General features: G+C 47.0%; 1 protein-coding gene across 1 annotated transcript in view; it reads right to left on the bottom strand.

Annotated features, from left to right (window-relative positions):
* Positions 1 to 3,590: 3,590 nt before the first annotated feature.
* Fbln7 (fibulin 7) overlaps positions 3,591 to 21,016 on the bottom strand; it is a 35,070-nt gene continuing 17,644 nt past the window's right edge. The window contains exons 4-8 of the mRNA XM_032904184.1: positions 12,012 to 12,137; positions 9,402 to 9,539; positions 8,157 to 8,294; positions 4,792 to 4,930; positions 3,591 to 4,543 (exon numbers count right to left, since the gene is read on the bottom strand). Of these exons, the coding sequence (XP_032760075.1) occupies positions 4,171 to 4,543; positions 4,792 to 4,930; positions 8,157 to 8,294; positions 9,402 to 9,539; positions 12,012 to 12,137 (914 nt within the window). The 3' untranslated portion in view covers positions 3,591 to 4,170. The remainder of the gene's footprint in view (positions 4,544 to 4,791; positions 4,931 to 8,156; positions 8,295 to 9,401; positions 9,540 to 12,011; positions 12,138 to 21,016) is intronic.

Raw genomic sequence — 21,016 nt, 5'->3', positions numbered from 1 at the left:
CCGTAAATTTAATTAAACTAAAGAACAAGCAAAACCCACAAACAATTGCTAAAAGTTTCAGGCCAATGAGGTGTCTCAGTGGGCAAAGGCACTTGCTACCAAGGTTGGTGACCCCTAAGGAGTTTGACCCCTGGGGCCACTATGTAATGGGAGGATAGAACTGCGTCCCACAAGGTGTCCTCCACAGGTGTGCTGTGCTACACGCCACCCCCTCGGGAATAAATAAATAAATAAGTGAAACATTTTAAAATTTTAGCAAAATGAATTACAACTGTTCTGCCTGTAGTCTGAGCCATCGCCACAAAGAATTATTTTAAGTGATCCAGAAAAGCACACCACACTCATGCTTGGTGACAACAAACTTAAGGTCAAAAGAAACAACAAACAAACCATGAAAGGATGATTGTAACTAGCAGGATTTGTGATGTTTTTCTGGGAGATATTTTCCAAGATGTAAAATTATTATTGTTTTGTTTTGTTTTGAGACAGTTTCACTCTGTATCCATGGTTAGCCTAGAACTCGATGTGTAGACCAGGCTGGCCTCAAACTCATAGAGATCTGCCTGTCATTGCCTCCTGAGTGCTGGGACTAAAGATTTGCACCACCACACCTGACCTAAAAAAAGTATTTTACAGTGTGTGTGTGTGTGTGTGTGTGTGTGTGTGTGTGTGTGTGTGTGTCTTGTATGCAAGTATGTGAAACACATGTATGCCTGGTGCCTGAGAAGATTAGAAGAGGGGGTTGGATCCCTTGGAACTAGAATTACAGAACTTGCAAGCTGCCATATGGGTTCTAGGAACTGAACCCAGGTCCTCTGCAAAAGCAACAAGTGCTCCTAACTGCTAAGCCATATCTCCAGCCTCAAATAAAATAAAATTTATTTTTAAAAAGGAGAGATACTGTGTGACTTCTACTTAGGTACCCATCATTATCAGTAAAGTCGTCTTCAGAATAAAGCCAATCCAAATCTCAGTAAATCTCTGAATAGATCCGCAGTTGTATATGAGAGAGAGGGGACAGAGAAGCACATCAAAAGAGTATATAGTGTGAGAAATTCTACAATAATAAACAATCCGGAGGCTGTCAGGGATGGCCCACTCCTTTAAATCCAGCACTCAGGAGGCAGAGGCACATGAATCTCTGAGTTTGAGGCCAGCCTAGTCTACAGAGCTAGGTCCAGGAGAACCAGGAATTCTTAGAGAAACACTGTCTCAAAAAAAAAAAAAATCCAATATTCTACCTTCTAACAAGCCTCCAGGTCATGTAATATATGCTGAAATGTGAAAATCTCTGCTACAAACTTATCCATAGATTGTACCACATGATCAAACCAAGCAAAGAAAAACCCAAGTCATTCAGAGAAATTTAAACAGTGATTTTAGGGCTAGAGGTAGTGAGGAATCATCGTCAAATCTCTGTTTTTTTAATCATATTATTTACTTATTTATTTATTTATTCATATGTGTATATACACAGATGAGAGTATGCCACAACACACATGTGGGGGTCAGAGGACAACTTAGGGGAGTTGATTCTCTTTCTCCAACCATGGAGCTCCTGGAGAATGAAGTCAGGTTGTCTCGGCAACCATCACTCACCTGCTGAGCCATCCTGCAGGCCCTGCTGGTACAGTTGTAGATGATGTTGACTGCAGATAATGTTTAGGTCATGCTTTAGAGAAGTGCTTTAGAAACACATGATGAAATACAGATGGAATGATATCATGTCTAGGACCTCCTTCAAAGTCCTCATGTGGTGGAGTGGGAGTAAGTGATTGGCAGGTGTTGATGGTTGGGGCTGATGCTGGCACAAGGGATTCCTTATGCTACTCCAGTTTGTGCATTTGCAGTACTTGGATCCGTATTGCCAGAAAGACATGTAAACTAATACATGTTGACAACTTGTCACATTGACTTAACATAGACTTCAGCCTTAAGAAGATCCAGCAGTAGCTGTCTACAGGGGAAGGCAAACAGCACTGCTGTGGTTTGGATCCAAAATGTCTCCCCCAAAGCCAAAGCCCGTGTATTTAGAAGCACCAGGGAGTGGTGGGGCCTAGTGGGAGATCTTTGGTCTTTGAGGGTGTGTCCTTGAAGCTAATTATTAGACAAGGTCTTCTGGGCTCTTTACTCCCAGCCACGAGGTTAAACATGCTTTGCTGTGCTTCCTGCCAATCACCTCAGCATGGCCCCAAAACAAGAGAGCCAGCGGATCATGGGCTGTTGACTGGGAGAATAAAATAAACCCTTTCTCCTCATGAGTGGATGGTCATAGCTGTGTTGCTATAGTAACAGAAAGTCTACTAACACAGAAGAGAGACCAGGAAGAAGGTTCTAAGTATAGACCACACAACAGAGTCTGAAGCAATCATGCACTCATATTTTGGGACCATAGGGACTGAAGCTGAGTGATTTGCTAAGTGGGAGGCAGCTTTGATGTTGACTGATCTTGGTGAAGAAAATACTACTTATCATAGGGCCTGTTTGACACCAGTGTCAATATCATATACCATATTACCATCTAGAACAGTGTTTCTCAACCTTCCCAATGCTGCCAGCCTTTAATACAGTTCTTCATGTTATGGTGACCCCCCAACCCCAACCATAACATTATTTCCATTGCTACTTCATGACTGTAATTTTGCTACTGTTATGAATCGTATCTGTGTTTTTCGAAGGTCTTAGATGATCCTGATGAAAGAGTCATTCAACCCCCACAAAGGGGTCTTGGCCAACAGGTTGAGAACTTCTGATCTAGAAACACAAGCTTTCTAGAATATTGTTTTAATGAGTCATGTAACAAACTGGAAAAGCAGATCTTTAGGCCCTTGTTGTTGCTAGAAACTGCAGCAGAAGCCATGGGAAGGCTCTCATACTTTGTCTCACAAAAGAGGCCAGGTACAAACTCTCAGACTGGCTATGTAGCTGAGATATGGACAGCTGCACTCAGCTTTATGCAGTTCAAGAAAATGAAGTTGGGGCCTTTTGCATGCTTGACAGTAACTCTTCCTACTGAACTGTAGCCTCTTGTCTTGTTTTGTTTGAAACATAGTCTTACTATGTCATCCATACTGCCCTCAAACTCAGTCTCCCTGTCCCATCTTCTAGAAATAAGTTTTAGGATAAGATGTATATGAAGCAATGTTCCAGTAGATTAGCATGTATTTGGACATCAAAACTTCTCTCAACCCATCTAGCTTTTAAGTTTTAACTGGAATGGTCCCACCCAGTTCTCAGTGCTCAACAGTGTTTTCCTGATTCATTCATGTGGAAGACACCAACTCTTGGTTTTTCCAACTAAAGAAGAAACCATGGGATGAAAGACAATGTAAGTATTCTAAACACTCCATGGGCGGATGGCATCCTTATCAGTCTCCCACGTGACCGACCCATACTAAAACTATGGAACAATCTCACACATTACCTCTCTTACTCTCTCTATCCTCCATGTCCAACCTGGACAGAAAGAGGACTATCCCTTCCTAGAAGGTGCTCTCACACTCAGGGAGAAGTCAGATCGGCAGAGAATAGAAACAGATTCTATTTCCACAGCCATAAAGTCAGGTCATGTTTTTGAGACACGTGTTTTCTCAAGTGAAGAAACTGACAAAATCCATGATTTAATGTTGACTCCTTGGTCTAGAAGGATCCACTCGGGGTTGCTAGTCTCCTCTATAACTTGCTGATGAGAAGGTTGGCTGGAATGCCACAGGGTAAAGTATCATGGTAGGTAGCTCACAGGGGCATTAGACCATCCAGAGTTAGAACATGCTTAGCCAGAAAAAGCGTGGTGACCTCAATGCAGAACTGTTGGCTACTGTCTCAAGCATACACCATGAGCTTCTCCCCCAGCTGGTTAAACTCACATGGTCATTCACATAGCATTTTGAAATTCTGTGCTGTCTCCTAACAGCGTACGGGTGGGCCTTAAAGCAGAAAAAAATAAAAGTAGTGTGATTGTGGAAACAGCATCTGTTTGTGGCTTCTCTCCTGTGCCAGCCCCTGCGTCAGCCCATAGCATTGTTCTAGAAGCCTGAGAGAACAAGTAGAGAAGGTAGGAATATGACAAAGAGAAGACATGACCATCACAGCTCTTGCCCACAGTGTGATCTTGGGGAAGAGAAATCGGCCCAGATCTCAAACCCCAGCCTCCCGATTCCCATGGCATCCTCAGAAGTCATATCGAGACACAAAGATGGTGACCTTGGACACATGGCTGGCCTGGAAGGAGCGTTCCAGGTATTCCGACATGTCAACCTCTACCTCCAGAGTCTGAGGCCCCTCCAGGGTCTGTATAAGAATGAGCTCTCCTGTCTGCCGGTCTGAGCGCTGCATTACAAAGTGGCCACGGCTGTTCCCACCCACGATCCCAAAGCGCAGGCTGTTGGGTCCAGGGTGGCCAGGAATTGAGGCTGTGGCCATGCGGAAGAGTGTGATGGGTGTCTTCAAATTGGAAGGGAGAGAGAGGTAATGGAAGGAGATGGTCTTGGGCAGGTGGCGACATGGCCTGCTGTCCATGGGACAGGGGTTTCTCTCGCACTGGCTGGAGCAGAGGCAAATGGATAGAGTTAGACTTGGGAAAACTCAAGAGGGGCTGCCCTACCTCTGAAGAGGCCACACTCCCAGAGGTTCTCCTTTCTCCTTTGGAGAACAAAGTGTCTGTATTTCATGTGAGTTAATAGTTATAGGGGAAATTAAAGCTCAGAGAAGCATCTCTGTCTTTCATATTTCCTATGTATGATGTAATTATCTTCCCCCGTCCCCGCTGTGGGCATCCCTGGATCTACTCACAAGGGAGATGTCTTCACGTAGCTTATATTGCCGCTGCCCTCAGGACACTCAGGGTTGACACACTGGAAGCCCCCTCCAGTGTTGATACATGTGGTTCCCCGGGGGCACATGTGCTGTGGGCCTGCACACTCATCAATGTCTGTATTGCGGGAGATACAACGAAGGTTGTGAATCTTTCTGACTTTCCTGTATTGTAGAACCACCTGAAACTCCAATAGGCAATGGAATGATAGACTCCACAAGGGGTGAATTTTCCAAATACCCAATCCTTACTCTGCATGTGTCAGGTGCAGTATACATGCATACAAGTGTGCGTATGTGCAGAGCCTACAGGTTGATGCTCCTCAATCACTTCTCCACGTTGTCACAGAGCCTGGAGCTCACTCGTTCTGCTAGGCTGCCTGGCTATGAGTGCCAGGGACCTACCCCCTTAAGTCAAGAATCTTGTCAGGAATTCTGTTTTCTTTCAACCTCTGGAATCGAGGTCCTTCAGAAGTTCTGTAGGACTATGGTGGTGAATCATCCTCCCTTTCCTGGGTGTGACACGTGACAGGGGTTCCTGCTAACACCAAATGTGTGTTACCAGTCACCTGCCTCCTTCTCCACCCCAGGTGTTCTTGAGTCTCCTTGCCCCTGGTTGTTCTCACACTCAGATTCAAACCTTTAGGAAAGTCTGTCTCCTTCACCTCGGCCCCTACTGAAAGCAGACGTCTCTATTCACTGCCCGTTACAAACACTCAATGCATAGACCCAGCTGGAGGCTGTCTCTTCCCTAGCCCAGCTAATCCACTATGGGCTCATAGGAATGCTGTGAAACGGATGATGTGGGAATGGTAGTTGGTGGGTGAGTGGGTGGGTGAGTGGATGGGTGGGTGGATGGGTGGGTGGGTGGGTGGGTAGATGGGTGGAAGATAAACGAGTGGGTGGGTGGGTGAAGTGTAGACGTGTGAATGTGAGGACGGCTATCTGGACATCTCATACCAGTCTCCAGCTGCCCACTCCTCTGAGACTAGGGCTAGAGTCCAACAAGATGTCACCAAGGAGCCACCTCTCTCTTTACATACCAAATAAGCTTGTGGCTTAGCACCACCCCCTCCCCAGCCCACCCCTGCCTTTTTTCTCTGCCTTCTCCTCCAGTAATTCAGAGTCATAGTCTGAAGCCAGCTGGGTTTCCCTCAGTGTCTTTAGTCCATGGAGGAGTCGGACTTCAGCGAATACTCCTGAAGCACCAGCATTGTCCCCAGCGGCACCTCTGGAGTCCCAAGTTCCAAGACCTAGGAGCCAAGCTGAGGAAGAGGAGACCCTACTTTGCCTTTAAGCCTGAACTGTATACATCAGTCCCAACTTATACATGGTTTGACTTACCTGTGGCCAAATATAGTTCATTCGTTTTTAATAAATCTTCTTATAGTTATTTATCTTGCTATTAGTTGTCAATATTCCATCTGCCTAATTTATAAATTAAACTTCATGTTAGGTATATACTATAGGACATCGTGTATATAGGATTGATACTATTCAACTGAATTTGGGTATTGACCTATGTACAAAGAGGAGCTACTCTATCCTGACTGGGCTAATGTGGTGATTCGATATATCTGTTTATTATTCTCTATTGTGGTGGTTTGAATAGATATGGCCCCCATAGACTCATGTGTTGGAGTGCTTGGCCCATGTGGAGTGGCACTAACAGGAGGCGTGGCCTTGTTGGAGGAAGTGTGTCATTGTGGGGGCGGGCTTTGAATGAGGTCTCCTATGCTCAAACTCTGCCCAGTGTGGATCACGGTCTCTTTCTGCTGCCTAACGGATCAAGGTGTAGAACTCCGGGTTCTGTCTCCAACACCATGTCTGGCTACACACTGCCATCCTTCCCGCCGTGATAGTAATAGACCTTTGAAACTGTAAGCAAACCCAATAAATGTTTTCCTTAGGAAGAGTCGCCATGGTCTTGGTGTCTCCTTACAGCAATGAAACCCTAAGACAGTATTTGTCTTCAGAGGAAGTGTGGTAACAGGAGGCCTCTTTTTACTGTGCCCAGGGTCTGCTAGATTAGTCCGATGGTGAGGATGGTGACTGCAGCTTTCAGCTTCTCCTTGCTACTCCTGACTCCCACTTTACCTGAAGACATTCCCTGCTGATAGCGGTCCCTATCTGCACCATGACTAGAAAGAGATAAATCTCAGACCTGTCTTCTGGAGAGCCACTATGTAGAGCCTGAGCCAGGGGTGTGTGTGTGTGTCTGTGTGTGTGTCTGTGTGTGTGTGTGTGTGTGTGTGTCTGTGTGTGTGTGTGTGTGTGTTTCCTACAACCCACCCTCCTGGGAGATTGATTGGCCTGGATTATCTGCACAGGTTCCCACCTTTTGGCTCCCAGGCCCTCTTGTTTGCAGGACTCTGACATTTAGTAGAACTTGGCAAATGGAGGCCTGGGAAGCCATGGTCTCTCTTTTCAGCCCGGTGCAGTTCTATGGGTAGAAGAACCCTTCCAGTCACAACTAGTCAGGCCCTTATGAGCCTTGACCCTGGTGGCTCAGCTTCTCTTCAAATAGCCACCACACATGGTCATGGCTGTGGAGCCTGGCCATGCTGAGGTACAGTACCTGTAAAGTACCTTTCCTGTCAGAGGACACTAGCATGTGGACACACAAGGTCATGAAGCCTCCTAGGTCCCTTTAGATTCTAATAAAGTGGAGTCTGGCTGGCTTCTTGGCCTGTGGGTTTAGGCATTGCTGAATAAGAGGAAGTGACCTTACCCAGAAATGTCACTCACATGAGGTCAGGAGACACTGGGTGATCAACTTTTGGAAGACCTGCTTGTTAACTTTGTTTTCAAGATTGTACTGGCTGGATTTGTGTGTCAACTTGACACAAGTTGGAGTTATCACAGTGAAAGGAGCCTCAGGAGGAAATGCCTCCATGAGATCCAGTTGTAAGGCATTTTCTCAACTAGTGATCAAGGGGCAGGGCATAGCCCCTTGTGGGTTGTAACCTCCTCCAGCTGGTGGGTAGTCTTGTTCTATAAGAAAGCAAGCTGAGCAAGCCAGGGGAAGAAGTCAGTAAGTAACATCCCTCCATGGCCTCTGCATCAGCTCCTGCTTCCTGCCCTGCTTGAGTTCCAGTGCTGACTTCCTTTGGTGATGAAATAGCAGTGTGGAAGTAAGATGAATAAACCCTTTCCTCCCCAACTTGCTTCTTGGTCATTATGTTTGTGCAGGAATAGGAACCCTGACTAAGACAAAGATCAAATGTATACCCAGATCATTGATTCTCTTAACCTAATCATTCGTGAATGGGAACCAGGGATGAGGGCAGGGGTCACAGCAGCAGCAGGTGACCAGGTGTGAAGGGTGACACAGTCTCACTCACCCTCACAGCTCTTCCCATCAGCCAGGATCCGGTATCCACTCGGGCAGGTACATCGGTAGGAGCCAGGGGTGTTCACACAGGCATGCATGCAGAGCCGGGGGCGTCCTTCCTGCCCGTAGATCTCACACTCATTCACATCTGGGGACAAAAGTGCCCATGATTCCGGGAGGCTACACAGCCTCCACCAACCAGACCTGTCAGCAGCTGTGACTAAGTAGCTGGACAGAGCAGTGAGCAGAGGACCGCTCTCCCCAGTCTAGGACGGAGAGGGCCAAAGGGAGGAGCTGATGTGGAAGACCCCAGAGGAGCTCGGTGTAAATGGGGAAACTGCAAAGGTTATCGAGTCTGGTACCCGGCTCAGAGACTAGAGCCAGACTCAGACACTCATCATCTTCATCAATGGAGAAACAGAGTGAGAGAGCCCTGCAGCCTCTGGGGCGCTGCAGACCTGTGATCTCAGCATTTGGGAGGCTGAAGCAGAATCTCCAGCCTGGCCTGTATATTGAGATGCCTCTTCGAAAGGGGGTGGCGAGTGTTTTTATTTGCCAGATCTCAGGGTGGAACAACTCTATAGTCAGCTAAACTGAGAGGGAAGGAGTCTCAGGCTGTGCCCACATCCATGCCCCTGGCTGCCATAATTGATCTAAGCTCCTCTCTTGCCACCAGCTCATAGGAGGTTTACCAGAGCTATGGTGGTGAGCGCACATGACTGGGTAAAGGGCTCCTTTTGGGCAAGTAGCTCCAGGCTATGTCAGAGGACAAGCATGTCACCCCCTGGCTGCTTCCTTCTTTCCCTACCCCATAAGTGGCAGAAGATGAGCTTGAACTTCTGATCCTCCTGTCTCCGTCTTCTAAGTGTTGGGATTAGATCCATATCCCTCCAGGTTTAAACAGTGATGGAATTGGATGAATGTGCATGCTAGAGACTGAGTGCATAACTCCAATACTCCATCTGCTGTCTATAACATCTCAGAGAAGGCCTGGGGCACCCCACTAGAATCCAACCGTAGGAAGATAAGCCGGGTAGATGAGGAGGCCAAAATGGGCGAACACTTTTTTTCTCCAGAGCACCCCTGAAGTCTACCTGTTCATTTCGATCATCCCGGCATCCCTTACCTAAAAGGCAAATCACCGGTCTCACTGAGACCACGCCCAGAGAGACTTTCTGGTCCCACCCCCGCGCTCTGCCCCAGGACTCGGGTCTCCTCCCACGCGCAGGTCCGCTCCCCAGCTCCCCAAGCCTACCCTGGCAGACGCTGTGGCCACCCGCGGTGCCGCTCAGGTGGAATCCGGCCTCGCAGCTGCAGTGCTGTTCCCGCTCCACCTGCGCGCAGCGGGGCGCGCGGCTGTAGGCGGAGTCGCCGGCCACACCGCCCGGGGCCGCTGTTGAAGAAGACACGCTCAGCGCCTGTTCCCCCCTCCCCCCGCCCCGAGACCCTATCTCTCAGGGTGTACAGCAGGGAAGGAGTGCCAAATGATTAACCTAAACCAAACGACTATGACCTTGACAGGACCCGTAAAATTGGAATGTAAAGGCGGGACAGCCAGGCATATTGACGCCTGAGATTCATTTTGAGAATCTGTACAATGCCCACAATGCGAAGAGCATTAGAATTTAAAACTCTGAGCCTCTCTCTCTCTCTCTCTCAAGCTTGTGGCTTCCTCAATGTCTTCTGGGTAGCTGTTTTATTATTAGTTTTATTATTACAGTTTTGCATCTTCCAAAGTTCGAAATTAGTTTCCTAACCACAATAAAGATAAAGTAAATGGATTAAAAGCAAATAAACAAAATCATGATCCTGCCTAGTCTGGAACTCAATATGTAGACCAGTCTAGCCTCTAACTTCCTCTGCATGGATTAAAGGATTTTGTTTTAGTTTTCCCAAGACAGGGTTTCTCTGTGTAGCCTTGGGCAATCCTGGAACTCACTCTGTAGACCAGGCTGGCCTGGAACTTGGGAATCCACCTGCTTCTGCCTCTGGAGTGCCGGGATTAATGGGGTGCATCGCCATAGCCTGGTGGGTTTTAAAAAGATTTTATCTGTGCATATATATACATACACACACACATGTATGTATGTATGTATGTATGTATGTATGTATGTATGTATGTATGTATGTATAAAATCTCTCCTGTGGTCCCTGATCCCCTTGGAGGCCAAAAGAAGATTTCTGATCTCCCTGGAACTGGAGAGTTAAAGGTGGCCTTGAGCCACCATGTGGATGCTGGTAACCCTTGCCTACCCCTGCAACAACAGTAAGTGCTCTTAACCTCTAAGTATCTCTCCAGCTCGTAAGTAGATTTTTAAAAAGTAATTCTTATAGTTATTCTCACGGTCAAGGCAGGATCACCCGAATCCAATTCAAGGCCAGCCTGAGGCAGCAGAACCAGACTCAGGAGCCCCCTTTTGGCTTCCACAGGTACTTCAGTCAAATGCACAAACACACACACACACACACACACACACACACACACACACACACACACACACACACAGAGAGAGAGAGAGAGAGAGAGAGAGAGGGCATGCACCCACTATTTAAAAATTAAAAATTAGAAAAAATATTGGGAGAGATGCGTTATCCAACTAATGGGGAAGAAGGTTCTAGGTAAGCCTGTTGGGTCATTTCATCCTGAGTACCTGCCCATTCCTTACTTTCCATTCCTGGTGAAGACTCCAGTCTTGGGGATGAATCATAAAATGATCCCAGGGCCTGAGGAGCAATGACCCAAAGGTCCCACAGCAGAAGACCCCCAATAGGGGCATTTAGTGGCCAGTGGGGCATCACTGAGGTGAAAGGGGATCTTTTTTTTTTTTCCTGTCTTCTTTGTAAACAGAGTCAGTGGCCTTCCAGGAAAGCCCTGCCTCCGCCCTGTTTCAACAGAAGGTAACTCCAGACAGCCGAGCTGGAGGGAACCTTTGGGGGCAGCTTCCTTGTGAGGAGACCTGGCCGGCCGGTCCCACTTTGTCAAGACTCAGTCAGCAGCAAGCTTGTGGGTGCACTATTTAGCCCTAACCTGGGGCTAGCTGCTATAGAGGCTATAAAATAGTTTTCTTTTCTTTTATTTGAGGCAGGGTCTTCTGTGTTCCTGGCTGAACTCAGACTCTGCTATGAAGCCAAGGCTGACCTTAAATATCTGATTCTCCTTCCCAGGTGCTGGGATCACAGATGCACGCCATTATGCCCAACATTATGTGATGCTAGAAACCAAATGTGTGGCTTCCTACGTGGGAGGCAAAGCTCTCCACAAAGTGAGCTCTACATCTCCAGCCCCAAGAGTTTGTCAGCTCTTATTCCCTGGATCTTACACTATCCCCCAGTGCCCTTCCCCCACAAGGAGTCTACCCAGAAATAAAAACAGCCAGGCATCTTGGGATTGAACTTCTGGGCTGGAGAACAGTGTGAAGCCCCCCAACCCACCCTTCATAAGTTCCTTATCCCTAGATTTTCTTGCCATGTGCTGAACTCAGTAATCAAATGTCTGCTCATTCATGTCTTAAAGCACCTCGTACAGCTGACTTTGCAGGGTTCTCTGGGAACATTGAAAGGAAAGGGGATTCTCCTGGTGGAGGAAGCACTAACCAGGCAAAGGTACCCCCAGTGCATCTTCCCATGCCCCTAATCTGCAGGATGTTAAGTCGGAGTCTGTCTCTCCAAAAGAAGGATCAAAGCTCTGGTTATTAAAACAAGAGCTAAGCTCACCAACGTGAGCACCTTAGGCTCCTAGAAGGATCACCCTGTGGGTGGGAACCAGAGAGGAAAAGCTCAAGTCTATGAGAGGCAGAGTTCCCGCCACATCTGCCTTCGGTGACTATGACCAGCATCCTCACCAAGTCCCACAGTGGCTACATACCAGCCTGGGTCTGATGTTGACAGCGGTTCCCAGTTTTTCCTGGAGGACAGATGCATTTGTAGTGGTTGACACCTTCCACACACGTCCCGCCGTTGTGACAAGGCTGGCTGGAGCATTCACTGGTATCTAGGAAAGGATACCAACATACGGTTATAGATTCTAGAGCTAAATCAAACAAAAACTCAACAACAGGGCTTTCCTTACATTGTAGGGGCACCCCAGCTTCCTGTCTGGCTTGCTTCTGGCTTGGTTTTGAGACTAGGTCTCACTATGATGCTCAGGTTGGTACCCTAGTTTGTGATCCTCCCGCCTCAGCCTCCTGGGTATAGACATGTACTACTACGCCGTCACCACCCTAGCTTTCTATCTTCCCACTTGTCCCTCTCTCTGTAGGAACTTCAAGGGGACTGATGAGCAGAAATGCAGGCCGTTGCTTCTCTAGTACCTGCCTTACACTGTGTCCACCCAGGCTCTGTGTGCAGGACAGAACACCACCATGCTCCATGGGGAAACATGGTGCTATAATTTATGACAGTGTAATATACACAGCCATGGGCAAGTGCTGGCATCTACCTGTGAGGGAGGCCCTTCTGCTCTTCAACTCTTTCAAGGCAGATTCCAGGCTGGCCTTGAACTTCCCCTCTGTACAGCCAAAGATGAGACTGAGCCTAGGCCCTCCTGCTTCTGCCTCCTGAGTGCAGGGTTAACAGGTGTGTATTGCTATGTCCACTTTTCTTCCATGCTAGGGATGGAACCCAGGGCCTTGGGCGTGTGAGGCTTATTTTACCAACTAAGCCACATCCCTGGCCCTGGTTCATCTTTCAAACGGGAGCTAAATTCCAAGAAATTAAAAAGGAGGAAGAGGATGGCCTACTGGAATATCCAGAGATGAGAAAAATTAATTCTCCAAGTTTATACTCGGCTCCCTTGGGCTCCATCAATAGGGGATCTATGGCAGTTCACAGTGTTGCTAAAGGGACTAGTTCCCAGGTGGCATTCTCAGCTTTGGAGAGGAAAGAAGATGAGAGAGAGAGAGAGAGAGAGAGAGAGAGAGAGAGAGAGAGAGAGAGAGAATCGTAAAGTTCAGCAGTTTTTTCTCAGCACTGGGTAGCTCGGCAGCTGAGTACTGGAGGTCGAGGCCCTGGGTTCAAATCCTCAGTACTGTCCCCACAAGGAAACTATTACCTTGCGTTTTGGCTTTTCTCTGTTTGGCTCATGCATGTTTTATTTGTCCATTTGTCCCTCATTTATACCTTTCGTATTTGTCCCCTTTCTACAACAAATATTTATAAGATGTCTTACTTTGGAAAAGGTAATTTTATAACATCTTCGCTGCTATGAATGCCCTAGGCCCCATTTAAGCCCATTCATACAAAGGCCATTTCCACCCAGGAGGAGCTTTGCCATTGATCTGATTTAACTGCAGTGCCTGGGAGGGAGGGAAACCTGAGAACACCCCTGTCTGGCCTAACAGCGACCTTCCTGTGTGTCTCCCAAGAGGGCCAAGCAGGTGCTTCACTCCCAGTGAGAGCCATAGCCTCATTCTGGGCCAGCAGCAGGGACCTTCGCTTCCCTCAAGACTGCTTGCTACTACTTCAAAGATTCTATTTCGCAAGGCCCTGGGTTCGGTCCCCAGCTCCGAAAAAAAGAAAAAAAAAAAAAAAAAAAAGATTCTATTTCATCCAGAAGGATTCAGGCTGTCCACACTGTTTATGCCAGGGAAGGCACCGTTTTCCCTTCCTCTGTCTCCTCAGTCTGGTCACATGCTTCCCCAGTCAGCCTGTTTTCAGATGAGCAGTTTCCAGGAATGTGTCTGGGATGGCATCACACACACATGGCTCCCTGAGACCACTATTCCAAGGTCTTTCAAGATCCAACCCTATCTTTGCCTGCTGACCCCCTCTGAAAGTGGGCAGATCAATAAGCCATGAAGACCTGGGAAAGCAACCAGAAAGTGTGAGAGCATTTAGATCCCTCAGCTTGGTCTCGGCATGCCTACAACCATTCTCTGTCCTTGGAAGACTCCAGTGGAAGACACTGAGCGGTCCTATACCCTTCAGGAGGGGCTAGTGTGACATCGGCTTGCTAGAGATGTGAACAGGTGCCCTGACATATCCATTTCTTCACAGGCTCCAGACGGACGGACATTCTGCGCTTCTTATCTTGATGTGCAGTCAGAGATATTCAGTGGCCTGGCGCCCAGGCTGGCAAGAGCTATATTCTAATTGAAGGATAGCTGTCATCACATTCACGTGTGTCCCCGGCTGTGGCATTCAGTTTTGACTTGAAGAGGACAATGGCAGTGACAATGAGAAGGGCTGGCAAATCAAGGCAGGGCACAGCCATGTTTCCATCTCCCATTTCGTGAATCCTCACTGCTCTATGAAAGTGACCAGTTACATGTACACTCTTTTTCCTTTTAAAAAATTATGTATGCATGAATATATGTATGCATATGTATGTGTGTGTATGTATGTATGCCTGTATGCATGCATGCATGCATGTATGTGAGCCAAGGTCTCAAGTAGCCCAGATAACCTTTATCTCTGACCTTCTGTCTCTGTCTCTTGAGTTCTAGGCTTATATGATGCGGGACACTGAACTCGGGGCCTCATGCACACCAGGCAAGCACGGGCTATCCGAGCTACACTCGAACGCCCCTTTCTGCTGTTTTGTTCTGCTTGATCTCTGGGATCTGTGTCTTGTTTCACATTTCCCATTATCCCAGTGACCTTGTTTCTAAGGGTTTCTCACTTTCATGTATCTTGCTGTTTAAAATATTTTTCTTTGACATTTCTTTACTTTAATGCTTTTTGGGGAAGGACAAATAACTGTCATGAGTGGAACAGTTAGAGAGTAACTTTCAAGAGTTCAGTCTTTCCATCTACCACATGAGTTCTAGGGATTGGTCATCAGGCTTGGTAGTAAGAACCTTTCCCTGCTGAGTATCCCCAGCCTAGACGTTGTTTTGCATTCTTTATATTTTAAAAAGCTCTGCTGGCTTGTTCTGAAATATTGGCCTCTCTTTTGATTTTGGGGGTTTTTATTTGTTTGTTTGTTTGTTTGATGTTTTGTGAGTATGCCTTTCTGGCAATTCTTTTTTGTCCATGGAAATGTTGTTCTTTTTCCATTTCTCTCTGTCTCTCTCCTTCCCCCTCCCTCTCCCTCCATTCTTCCTTCCCTCCTCTCTCTCTCTCTCTCTCTCTCTCTCTCTCTCTCTCTCTCTCTCTCTCCCCTTCTCTCTAATTTTTTTTTCAGGGTTGGTTGGTTGGTTGGTTTTTTGAGACCTGGTTTCTTTGTGTAACAGAGCCCTGGCTGTCTTGATCTTGCTTTGTAGACCAGGCTGGCCTCAAACTTACAGAGATCCGCCTGCCTCTGCCTTCCCAGTGCTGGGATCAAAGGTGCGTGCCACCGCGAGCAGCTTCTCTCTTTTTGTTTTTGTAGACCAGCTTTCGTGAGACTTGACAAGAGTCCGCCCCTCACCCACACCCCGCTTTATTTTCTCTCATGAAGTAAGTTGTAACTTCAGCAGCGTCCTGCCTCTAAAATTTCCTCTTCTGTGAGCGAAGACAGAACCTCCTACCTCCTCAGCTTCCTTTTGGATTTATTTTATGATCTTATGTGTTTGAGTCCTTTGCCTGCATATTCGTATGTGCACCCCATGAATGCAATTCACCAGAAGAAGGAGAAAGATCCCCAGGTACTGGTGTTACCTGTGAGCTGCCATGTGGGCTCTGGGAGTCAAACATTGGTCCTGTGAAAGAGCAACACGTGCCCTTTAACCCTTCTACTGGCCTTGTTATGTGAACAGCCATGTCTTATTTGCACTTGCTTTCTTTGTGTTCAACTTGGGTCCAGTATGACAGCTTTGGCAGGAAACTTTTGGGGACTCGGGCAGACTCTTCCCGGAACTACTGTTGCTGGTCCTGGCTGGGGTGTGGCTCAGTTGGTAGAATGCTGGCCTAGCAGGCATCAGGATCCGAGCTTGGTCCTCAGCACTGCATGAAACTGGGTGTGGTAGCGAACAGATGCAAAGTATCTGAGAGAGTCAAGAGAGTTAAAGGGGAGATGGGCATTTTACACCCAATCGAGCTGCCCTCTAACAGATTGTTTCAAAATATGTGAGCTCAGAGAACCAGCCCTGAATTTTTCTTGAACAATTAACCAAAGAACCTCAGTAGGAGGACCCAGGCGACGGATGTAAGAGACAGGACAGCCAGGTAGAAATATGGTGGTGATCTGGGCTCCAATGCAAACAATGTTACAAATATATAAGGAAATAGGGAAGTTTTTATTTTAATTAGATATTTTATGACATGAAGGAGTTTAGTTTGTGAAAATTATGGAATTTTGGTTTATAAGCTCTTTTATATTTTTAGATGTTGAATTTTTTTAAGTTTTTAAAGTTTTTTTTTTAAAGTTTTTATTTTATGTATATGGCCGTTTTGCCTGTATGTATTTGTGGGCACCACATGTGTACAGTGTCAGGGTCTCCTGAAGCTGGAATTAGAGATGGTTGTGTAGGTTCCTGTAGGTGCTGGGAACTGAACCTACAGCAGCCTGTGCTCTCCCAACCTCTGAGCCATCTCTCCCAGACCGAGGAGGAGTCTTCCCCCTCCTCTTCCTCCTCCTCTTCTTACTCCTCCTCCTCCTCCTCTTCCTCCTCCTCCTCCTCTTCCTCCTCCTCCCCCTCCTCTTCCTCCTCCTTCTTCATTGAGACAAGGTCTCTGTCTTTTGTACCTCTGGCTGTCCTGGAACTCACTGTGTAGATCAGGCTGCCCTCGTAGAGATCACCTGTTTCTGAGATTAATGTACCACCACACCTGGCCTGAATATTTTTTCTTAATGAAAAAAATATTTAAGATGATTGGCATCTTTCTGACTATGAAAACAGGAGAAAGATCACCTATTGAAGCAACTGAATGGCCCCATGTGGGGAAGCCCCTCAAGATAGAAGTAAATGACAAAGGGTTTTACTTCTCAAACACTTCCTTTGGTTGCCTCTAGGGCCAAAGGGTCAAAATGAAGGCCTATGGCTTCTCCAACTCAGAAAGCCGCACACCCTAAAATACACGTTACAGCTTAGGATGTCTTCTGTAGCACCACAAAAACTGGGTGTAATTGTAGAGGCCAGAGACTTGGAAGTTCAAGGTCATCCTTGGGTACTTACCGAGTTCAAGGCCAGCCTGGGTTACATGAGGCTCTGTCTCAAAAGGAACAACAACAAAATGCAAAAAACAAACAAAAAATTCCTGCCCTTCACAGAGAGAAAAGGGGAACTCAGGGAGCCAAATGGCTGCTTTCCACTGGCATTCTGGAGCTCTACTGCCCACTGCATCTTTTAACAGTGTCGTTATGTATAATTTCCTTCTCTGCCAAGTAGGGTTTGTCACCCTCTTTTCAGTCATTTGACTGCAGAGTGAGTCCTGGACAGTTATTACAATGTTGCCAAGAGTTTCACTGGCACTGACATTTTGTGTCTTGAAGTAAACAGCTGTAATTAAGATTATTGTGCCCCATGGTCACAACACACAGCGACAGAACTGCTGATGTGGACACTGAACTGGGCACACTCAGCAGCTGCTGGGGTGGGTCTAATGCTGGTCACGAGATTGCTGAGCTCCGGCCTAATAGAACTGCCTTGGCAGGAGAGATGTTCCGAAGACATCTGTAATTGCCACCCCCACCCCTTGGCTCTCATAGTACCGAGACAATGGATATCAATAATTGGAACTCTCCCAGGAATTTCATCCTAGGGGGAAGGAAAAGGATAAAGTTTGAGGACAGCCAAAGGAACTTGTGTCCTAGGAAGAGAGTACAGATAGACCTTTAGTGTGTGTGTGTGTGTGTGTGTGTGTGTGTGTGTGTGCGCGCGCCCATGTGTGTGCATGTTATACATGTGTATATGTTAAGTGAGAGACCAGAGGTCAACATTGAATGTATTCTCTATTGCATCCATGTTTAGTTTACTTTATGCAAATAGCATTGTGTCTGTGTGTTTTGCCTGTGTATCATGTGTGTCTATGGTGCCCATGGAGTCCAGAAGAGAGCATTGGATGCCCTGAATCTGGATTATAGACAGTTTGGGCCACCATGTGGGTTCTGGAAATCAAACCAGGTCTTCTAGAAGAGCAGCAAGTGCTCTTAACCACTGAGCAATCTTTCTAGTCCCTCCATCTTCATTTTTGAGAACTCAAAGTTCATCGTTTAGCTAGACCAGATGTCCAGAAGGCTCTGGTGGCCCACCTGTCCCTCTAGTCCCCAGTGCTGGGGTTACAGGCACACATCATCATATCCTACTTTTAAGTGGGTGCTTTTAGGTATGGCTCCAAGCCCAGGTCTTTATGCTTGCATAGCAAGCACTTTACCCTCTGAGTCATCTCTCTAGACCCACGGGTTCACTTAAGTTGACAACTTATCATATCTTCCCGGGAGAGACTGAAGCCCAAATAAAGACCGTGGCCATGCCACACATTGACAGTGACTGTTCCGTTATGCAAACCTTTTGCTCTCTATTTAAATCTAAAGTTTATGTCAGGACCCCAGAGACAGACTGCGTGAGGTGGTCACTGCACCTTTTTTGTTCCCCTTCCCAGTGTGGCTTCCATGAACAAACCTGTTTTTTACTATGACTTGTCTGTTTAGTCGGCCTTCAAGGATGGGTGGGCGAAGGTAGGCTGTAAAGGCTTCCAGTGCTCAGGCTCTGATGCTGACAACCCCAGCAACACTAAGACTCATCCTATCATCAAGGCTGTCACTGCCCCCTGAGAAGATCCAATAGCAGCCCTCTGGCATTGCTGTGGGGCTCTGGCTGAAGACAGCACCCATGGGTGCCAGTACAGGCACGGCATGCCAACCTGGGAGAGGCTGAGCCTAGCAGCACGTTGATCCAGTAGGCTGTAGCATACAAGTATTTTGTTCCATCAGTACAGGGTAAGTATCCAGGCCCAGCTTACACTCAGTGAGATGGAAAATATCCCAGATACCATTTTGAACATTTTTAAAACATATCATCACTTTATTCTATCCAACTTGCAAATGAAGCAAGATGCAGCTAGCTTACGGTAGCCACTTGGTCGCTAGCCCTGCCCCGACTCTGTCCACCTCAGTGAGCGTCTATATGGTTAGACGAGCCGCTCTACAGCCATGGAGCTTCACGTGAGCCCTTACGCCTTCCACTATCAATTACTTTGCTTACTATTTTATTTATTTAGTGGTTCTAGCTACTTCAATACCAAGAAATTTGAATTCACTTATCCACCATGACAAACATACATACATACATACATACATACCTACATGCATACGTATGACAGAGTTGACCAGGGGGGAAGAAAGCTCCACGGTGTCTTACGGCGTGTGTGTCTTTTTGCCTTCGTTCTGTATGTTTTTCTTTATCACCTACTATTTTGGAGGAAGTTGGAAAATATTCACTTATGTTATATGTATGTGTGTGCCTGAGTGTGTGTCTGTGTATCACGTGTGTGTCGTGTCCATGAAGACCAGAAAAGGGTGCTGGATCTCCTGGAACCTGTCCCTCCCTTCTCCAGTGCTGGGGTTACTGGCATACACCTCTGCCCATGACTTCTACGCAAATTCTGGGGATCCAAACTCAGTAACTGGGGGAGATCTGAGGACTGAACCCAGGTCTTCTGCAAGAGCAGTAAGTGAGAGCTCTTAACTGCTGGGCCTTCTCTCCAGCCTCTCAGAAAACAAACAAACATACAATTATTTATTTATCTTGTGTGTGTGTGTGTGTGTGTGTGTGTGTGTGTTTGTGTGTGTAAGCATGAGCGTGTACACACACACATATGTGCCGCAGTATGCCTGTGAAGGTCAGAGGAAAGCATTTCTAAGAGTTGGTTCTCTCCATCTACTATGTAGGTTCCAGGGATTGAACTCAGGTCTCCAGTCAAAACTGCTGACTTCCATCACAGATACACGGACATTCAATCCAGGGACAAGGTGGGAAAAGGAGAGGACCATGTCAGCCCTGTCATTGAGGACCACAAAGTCACCATGAGAGGGCAAGAGGCAGGGAGATGTGGAGGTCCAGGCTACAGAACACAGGCAGGCAGATCAGGCCACAGACAGCCCGGTGAATAGGACCCGGGGGTGCCAAGTGGACTAATCCTGGAAGTTAAGACTACAGATTCGCAAAGCAATGAAAGAAAATTCCTTATGTCCACCCCTCCGATGGCATTTTTATCATCCATGAGGTGTTTAATGGGATGGAACGCCTTCAGAGTCAGGGTGAAGACCAGCCACTGGCTTTCTCCTGGGTGTGTTTGCATGGCTCAGATTTATGGCCTAGATGGTTCCTGGTGAGGCCTAAGAGCTCACACCTGTAATCAACCCTTGAGCCGGCATTCCTTCCAGGACACTGGAAAGACACCGGAAAGACACCGGACTCTTGGATGCTGCTGGGTGCCGTGGCTCTTCCTGCCAGTCTTCTTGAGAGGTATTATGCTTCCTGAGCTCTCATAGTTTTCAAGATCTAAGTACTCAGGGCTGTCAACTGTAGCATATGGCAGAGCTCTGGTCTAGCATGGTCTCATATGTAGCATATGGCAGAGCTCTGGTCTAGCATGGTCTCATATGTAGCATATGGCAGAGCTCTGGTCTAGCACGCATGAGGCCGTTGGTTAGATTCCTAGTACCCACTGAGGATTTGAGAGTGGGCAACATAAAGAAGCCCTACTTCAAATGAGCTCACACCGAGTCCCCTCTCACACTACTCTTGCATTTGTGTAAGATTTATGCTCCCTTTAGCCCTAGCTAAAATCATAGCCATTTTGCCTCAAAAGATGTTCCACGGATGCCTAAAAACGATTGATTGATAGCCATGAACTTTTAAAACTGTGGTCTAAAGGTGTTTGAAAAGCAGTAAATTACATGTGCCAAGCCTCACTTTTCTCTATGTCACACAATTCTGTTCTCAAGCCCACCACAGAGAAACCTTTTATTCCCATACTGACCTCTGCCAGAGCTGTCCACACCAAGAC

This window comes from Rattus rattus, chromosome 5 (genome assembly GCF_011064425.1).
Source record: "Rattus rattus isolate New Zealand chromosome 5, Rrattus_CSIRO_v1, whole genome shotgun sequence".
Lineage (NCBI taxonomy): Eukaryota > Metazoa > Chordata > Mammalia > Rodentia > Muridae > Rattus > Rattus rattus.
The sequence above is the reverse complement of the archived record's forward strand: the minus strand, read 5'-3'. Positions and strand labels throughout refer to the sequence as shown.